The sequence below is a fragment of the Atta cephalotes genome, assembly GCF_000143395.1.
Source record: "Atta cephalotes unplaced genomic scaffold scaffold00092, whole genome shotgun sequence".
Lineage (NCBI taxonomy): Eukaryota > Metazoa > Arthropoda > Insecta > Hymenoptera > Formicidae > Atta > Atta cephalotes.
Genome location: NW_012130156.1, coordinates 171161 through 178598, shown reverse-complemented (window position 1 = coordinate 178598; position 7438 = coordinate 171161). Strand labels below are relative to the sequence as shown.

Below are 7438 nucleotides of genomic sequence, written 5' to 3'. Positions count from 1 at the left end.
ATATATATATATATATATATATATATATATATATATATGTACCATGTTCGTTCATATTGCGGATAACAGAGACTGTTTTTGTGGGGGTCTGAAAGATAAGAGCAACCTCTGGCCTCGATGTACAAAACCTCTTCCGCTCATCCAATGATTCTGAAACTCGCTACCGTTCAGGAAAGCGGTATCATTAATTCTCGCGTATATCTCGAAGGATAATAAACGCTCTATTATCTATTTTCATACTATTAATAATTTCAAAAGCTATGCATTTGCGCGCACTTTGCGTTTTCGCAATCAACAAATCGAAAAATACAGATTTATTTCAAATAACGTAAATGAATTTTATAAAATATTAATATAAAGAGTAATCTACGGAATGTTTCTATTTTTATAATATCTGGAAGTTGAGAAACTTATAAAAAGATGTATGTACAAGAAAAAGAGAACAAAATATATTGATTGCGCGCATTTTTTTATTGTTCGTTATCGATCATTTGTACTATAGCAATGAAAAAAGTCTTCGCTGCAACCATATAATGTCCATATATATGTATATTTTTTTCAGTGAATGATTAATCGGGGTTGCAGTTCTTCTCGTTATAGATAATATGACAGAGGCGACTAATTCCTTTTCATCGATTTTTTAAAATCTTTTATTCAAAGTTCTTACAAAATTCTTATACTTGCGTAGTTATTTTGTTTGTGTCATTACAGTATATATTTTACATTACAGTATATATTTTCTTTTGCATTCTTGTTAAATAAAATTCTTATTTATTAAAGAGTGAAAATAACTATTATTAATTAATTAATTATTAATTGATACGAATAAAATAAGATTATTTGAATAAAATAAAATTTTGAATTACTTCTTAAAAAGAAATAATTTTTTTCTTAAAAAAAATATTTTGTCTCTTTAAAGTAATTATAATTAATTATATCTAGAATACGTAGAATACGTTAGACGTACTAAATGAGGAAACAATAATGTGAAACTGAATTTAAAATTTATTTAAAAATATAAAATTAATTAAATACAATTCTCATAATCGCATGTTATTTTTTGATTGATGTTAAAAGAGTAATCTTTGGCAGGCAGTATTATCGGCAACGCGTCAGACTACCTTGTACGTACATTTTATTTACATTATTTCAGAGGTTGGTCAAAGCAAACTGTACTTGGACCTTTTGTGCAAAAATATGTTTTTTAATAGGATTCGCCGAGCGGCAGCGATAATCCAATGAGCCTGACCTTTCCAATTCGATTAGGTAATGTCAATAAGGTCGATTCAATGTTAAACGATCGATATACTGCCTTCAGGGATGATGTAGGGTATTACGGTAGCTTCAATAAAACCACTAAATCGAATCCATGCATTCCTCGAGCGAAAGATACTTTATCACTCGGATTCATATAAAGATAACGTGTGTATGCGTATGTAAAATTCTTCAGATTTTATATATTAATATTTAAATTAATATATATATATATATATATTTTTTTTTTTTTTTAATACTACGTGTAATATGAAAACTATGAAAACTATGAAAAAGTGAATACAGATGTTATACAGATAAATAAAATTACGATAACTTTAGATGTTGCGATTTACTAATTATTTTTAATTTTAATTATTTTTCGGATGAAAAAATAATAAGCCTCAAAACAAAGTTATAAGAAATTTCCATGTTGCGCCAAATACGTGTTGATTTATGATAATATAATTTAGGCAGTTTTAAACGAAAACTTTGTCGCTTTTTCTTTTTTAATTATATAGAAATATAAATATCAGTCATAAATGCGTAATGATATCTGAACTTTGTCGGATGAACAAAGTTTCACGAGCTAGATCGATTTTACGGGACGCACGTGACATTCCTGAGGTTTTCCCTCGTGCGTCGCACGTTCATACGACCGATTACTCAGCGGCCGCGTGGACAATCGAGTTACGCATCAAATCGTCACGATCGACCCATATTACATCGTTCGAGGTCAGACAATGGTCTATTAAGAGCGCAAGAGCGTACATGCAGTATACCGCATTTCGTTTCAATTATTTGTTGCATATAAAGAACTTTCGAGAATTGACACATTATAAGATTTAAGTAAATAAATATTCAAGATTAGAATTGCTACATATGTGCTGGTTGGTCCTAACATGATATGTGAATCCCTCGTCGATAAAAAATAATATTTTTATCGTCCCAAGAGAGAAAGAGAGAACCACTCGGGAAATCATTCTCCTCGTTTCTTTACTCTTATTAGCCTCGTTTCTCTTTCTTCCTCTATCACTCTCTCATTCTCGCTTCTTTTTACTTGTACGCAGTGTCCATCCGTGCGTGAGTGCGTGTGCCACTACTAACGACGCGTAGATAAGAGCACGTGGTTATTTTTGTAACGCACCGGCTAGCAACAGTTTCTCGGTGTCATCACGTGGTGTGGTGTACCCTACGCCTCTGTCGAATCTCAATCGATTTCAACACTCCTGCGGTTTTTATTGCATGGTTATGCGATCGCAGTTACTAACGTTATAAAGTAGAACGAACATGCAACCGAAATAATCCATTCATTTCAGCTGGTCAGTTAAATTAAGAATTTTTTGTTTTACATGTTACATTTATAAATTTTATAATTAATATTTTACAAATTTACTAAGTATCATATAATCGGGACTTTAATTTTAATTCAAGAAAGTTTTCGATTAATTTAATAGAAATAGATTTTTTAAGAAAAATATTGAGAAGAATATATTATCTTCCTCCTTCCAGTTTTTCATCACTTAATATTATTTTTTTCATAAAAAAGAACCGTGATAATAAATTAGACATATAGGATCATAATTATGCGCTGAGAAATAAAAGAGAACAGAAATATATTTTTTTTGGAGAAGATTTCGTAATGCTAGATAATGCGATGCCAACAAGTATGTTTTTTTAACGTATTGTTTGTCGTTTGTCTTTTACACATGAAGAAATATACGTTTGTATGTTATATGTATACGCAAATGTAATATGAGAATCAGTCTACGTTTCGGAACTTTGTAAAATAATTATGCAACTTGTTATTATACTTGTTTATTACTGTAAAATAACCAATTTATATATTATATATATATATTTTTAATAAAATACAAAGTAGCAACGATATAATCTTCGTAACATTTTGAGATATCCTTAATAGAATGCCTGCAAAAGTTTGTGACAATTAAGTGTGAAATGTTAATATGCTGTATTCGTGATAATTTAATGATTTATAAATTTAAGATAAAAAATAATAATATCAAAAATCATTGTTGATAATTTCAACGATTGAATTTCCACCGAGGGTTAGAGTTGGGTCGGAGTGTGGGAATTGACTAGCCCACAATCGAGTATTCCCCTTTTAATCGAATGAGAGAGAAATGGTCGATTGTGGTTGATTCTTGATTTCTGATCCAACTCTAACCCTCGATGGAAATTTAATCAATGTTATTTAGGGTTTTTTTTTTTGTAAAAGTACAAACTTTGAATGCACGTGCTTAGCTGGGATTTTTCAGATATAAATATATTTGTAATCTATCGGATGAGATATCCAATAATTTGTTTAACGGTTATATAGTCTTGATCGGATATGTCGGGGCTACGGAATCAGCGTCGCAGTCTACTAGGGAGGCAATTGTTAAGCAGGAGGAGGGGGACAAAGCAGTGGCGGCGACGGCGATAAAGAGCGAGGACGTCATCGGACACGAAGTCGGCCAGCAGCAGGAACAACACCAGCAGCAGCAACATCAGCAACAGCTGGCATTTGTGGCGACTGAGGAGACTGAAGAGGAGGACAGCGGTGTGGGCGTGCTGGAGGCGGGACAGCCGGAAATGGAAAATGGCGCCATGGTTGAGCCAACCGGTGCCGAAGCAGTCGCTATTGCGGTCGCCGCCGTCGCCGCTGCTACCGACGATCATGCCAATGAGGATCCAAATACTGCTTATACCCTTCATGAGCTCGACTATCATCCTACACACATAATTCATGAAAGGTGAGTGAGTTAGGGCAAATATCCTAATTAAAACGAATGTTTTGTATACGTAAAGTGCTAGTAAAACGATGTCATTTAATTACCGAGTTTTATACTCCTTTATAATATATTATATATTATGTTTCGGAACGGATAGAACTGTTTACAATTTGTGTGAAATTTATTTTTCTTTCCTTTATATTTTTCTAAATTTATTCTAGAATGATATTTTTATTATTATGCTTCCCAATGGTATTGAAACGATATGAAAAATGTAATAGAAAGGTATTTTCAAAATTATAAGAATAATATTATTATTCAACAATTAAATTACCAATTAATCGACCTCTATAAGAAATATTTACACATACATTCAAATGTATTGAGAGATGAAAATTATTAATCAAAGTTATTGAATTTTATATTTGCCTGTTAGTTGATAAAAAAAAAATCTTTCCTATTTGTTTTTAACCCCTAAAGTTTCGGGGGCGGTGATATGAGGGAGGAGCAGCAGCCGCAGCAACAGGTTTCACAGTCGCCCCACCAATCACATCATCAACAACAGCACGACGCACACCACCATCATCGTCAACAGCAGCAGCAGCAGCAGCAGCAGCAGCAGCCGCCGTCGCAACACCATCACCAACAGGCGCAACAGTATGTTCAGCTTGGGGCTAGAGAGGTCCCGGTTCCCGAGGGAGGGGATAACCGGCACCCGACGGAGGCCTCCATCGCGCCGGAGGGACGCCGTGCCGGCAGTCACATGCCTCACTCCACGATGCATCGTTACGGAACCGAGACACTCTCATCAACCACAACGGACCATCATCATCATCAACAACAGCAGCAGCAGCATCATCATCATTTATCCGAAGTGCATCAGCATACCGCTCTATCAGCCGTCGCTCACCGTCATCTAGAGGATCCGCAGCAACATCATCAAGAAACTGACGAGGACGTGGATCGAGGAGTGAGCAGCATCACCGCGGCCATGAGAGGGGCACGGGGTGATTATTTAGGTGTACTCTTCCCGAATCTCACTTCGTCAAATACTACGTCTAGTAATGGTGGCAGCAATCATCATCATCATCATCATCATCATACGTCGCACCATCTGGAGGATGTGTTGTCCGAGGAACCTTATCTGCAACATCAAATTCGCGGTGGCGGAGCTCCCCCGACTGGCGGTGCTTCTCCATCAGTGAGGACCGTTGGTGGCTCTCCGACCTCCAGCCACAGTCCGCATGATGATCAGGGTCTCTCATCGCCACATCGCCAAGCCCAGGAGACCGGTTACAGTCCCACTGATCAGGGCAGATTGCAATCTTTTACGCATCTTACGGCTATGCAACCACCGCCGTCGGTGCAAACCAATCACGGATTGCAGGAAGCCGAGCGTGTATCCGATCAGCTGTATATTGAGTCGATTTACACGCATCATGCCGCAGGTACTCCTCATCACCATCAGGACCAACACGATCAAGGCCCCTCTGCGCCGCATTCGCCCAGTGGTCCGCTCTCCAGGTTAGTAATCGTTATCGTTATCATTATCGCTGCACCGTACAAACGAATGTTGTGTTTGATGTGAACGGAATTTACTTTAAATCTGTCCAGTTCCCGTTATTGGCGAGTAAGCTATATTTCTTTCCTCGTTTTTAGATAAAATTCTTGTTTCTTAAGAGTGAAATTGTTTTAGTGCTGAGAATAGAATAAATCAGTGAATAAACTAGTGCCGAACGCGAAATATTTTCGACGTGTCTTTCAAAGCGGCGTTATAGAGATGTGCTATTGGCGCTTTATTGTTAGAAGATTAGTTTAAAAAATCAATCGCGATGTAATGTTAAATTACATTATTATCTTTGCATCGTTCGTTGACACTATTGCAACGTATTTTTTTTTTTCCGAGATCTGCGGTTATCTCGCATAGAAAATTGTTCACTCAAAGTTCATCGTTTATTACACCGAGAATTCATTCAGTTACCGTACCTGTGAAATATATAAAATGTAATATGATACATGCTTTGTACACGAAACAAGAATAAAATTAAAATTATAATATTTGATTCATAGTTAGGAAAACGAAAATAATATTGGCTTTATATCGGATGTTTTAAGATTGTGATTTATTTTAATAAGGGGATAAGGGTCAGTTGAGCATTAATAAATTGAACCAGTTAGCTTATAATGCTCGATGTGTATGTCAACGATATAAAAATGTTTATGTTAAAACATAATTTTTATCGAAAGTGCGGTACGATCAAACGTTATCCAAGACGTATGCCCAGACTGTTGCATCCATGCAAACGTACGGTTCTCCTTTCCTGTGCGCAAAAATATTTACTCGCAAGCTTTAAGAGCTATTCCGCTTCACGCAGGTTTGTGTGCGTAGGCGATACTTAATATACAGCCCGAAACAAAGCGCAACCGTCGGAAGACTGCCTGACCCTATGCTAACAACCATATGAAAGCGAAGATTGTCCCCATCCTCATTGCTATGTTTGTTGATTTATCTCGGGCACGAGCCTATGAATTTAGGTACTAAAGATCCTAAAATCGTCTCTTTTCATCATGATTTCTCTTTCTCTCTCGATATTATCAATTTTCCTCAGTCTTCGATCGTCTACTAGTTGTTTTAGTTTTAGCAATTAGTCCATATTTTAGTATTTTTCTCTTTCTTTTTATGACAATAATTAATACAAAGATAAAACTATAAGATGCCGGCATTTAAATAATAATAATAATGCCGTGAGATTAATGGTAATTGAATTAAATAACGAATGAGGGATAATTTTACTTGGATTTCGCGCGACTTTTGCTCTTAGCGCTTTTCTCTTCATATTCGATGCTTGCTGACGATAAGGGTTCATTCACCGATCGAAATGATCCACGCATTGGATCGTATTGTTTGCTACCCTCTGATTCTGGGAAAGGGAAGGAGACAGATTGCTCGCATCGCAAGACTCGCATCAAAGGCATCATGCGTCATATCCATGATTCTATGTTGATTCATTTGATCGGCGCGCATTTGTGCGCACAATAACTGTTGGATTTATCTTTATTACGTGACAATAAATGGGAATGTATAATGGGAAGAATCGCACCTTTGGCAAATAAGAATTCGCGATTCAATAAAAATTCACAAAAAAGAACAAATTATTTTTGAGAAAGATGTTATTAATTAAATGCAATGAACACGATTAATAATTTTCCTCGATACGTCAATTATAATAACTGCAATTTTATTTTATCCGTGATTTTATCCATTAATGTAACTGGTCTTCCCCCATATGCCGGATCTGCATCTGATAAGATTTTATTGACTGATGAATGCAATTTACTGATAGATTCCCATTGATTGTTACCTCGCAATTCTATGAAAAGAGAGCAATCGGATAATCACGCTTACTTTTATCGTTTATGTCGAATGTAATCGAGAAGAAATGTAGAAT

General features: G+C 35.9%; 1 protein-coding gene across 1 annotated transcript in view; it reads left to right on the top strand.

Moving 5' to 3' along the window:
- The first annotated feature begins 2896 nt into the window (after window positions 1-2896).
- LOC105624878 (box A-binding factor-like) overlaps window positions 2897-7438 on the top strand; it is a 26792-nt gene continuing 22250 nt past the window's right edge. The window contains exons 1-3 of the mRNA XM_012206229.1: window positions 2897-2921; window positions 3596-4010; window positions 4470-5513. Of these exons, the coding sequence (XP_012061619.1) occupies window positions 2897-2921; window positions 3596-4010; window positions 4470-5513 (1484 nt within the window). The remainder of the gene's footprint in view (window positions 2922-3595; window positions 4011-4469; window positions 5514-7438) is intronic.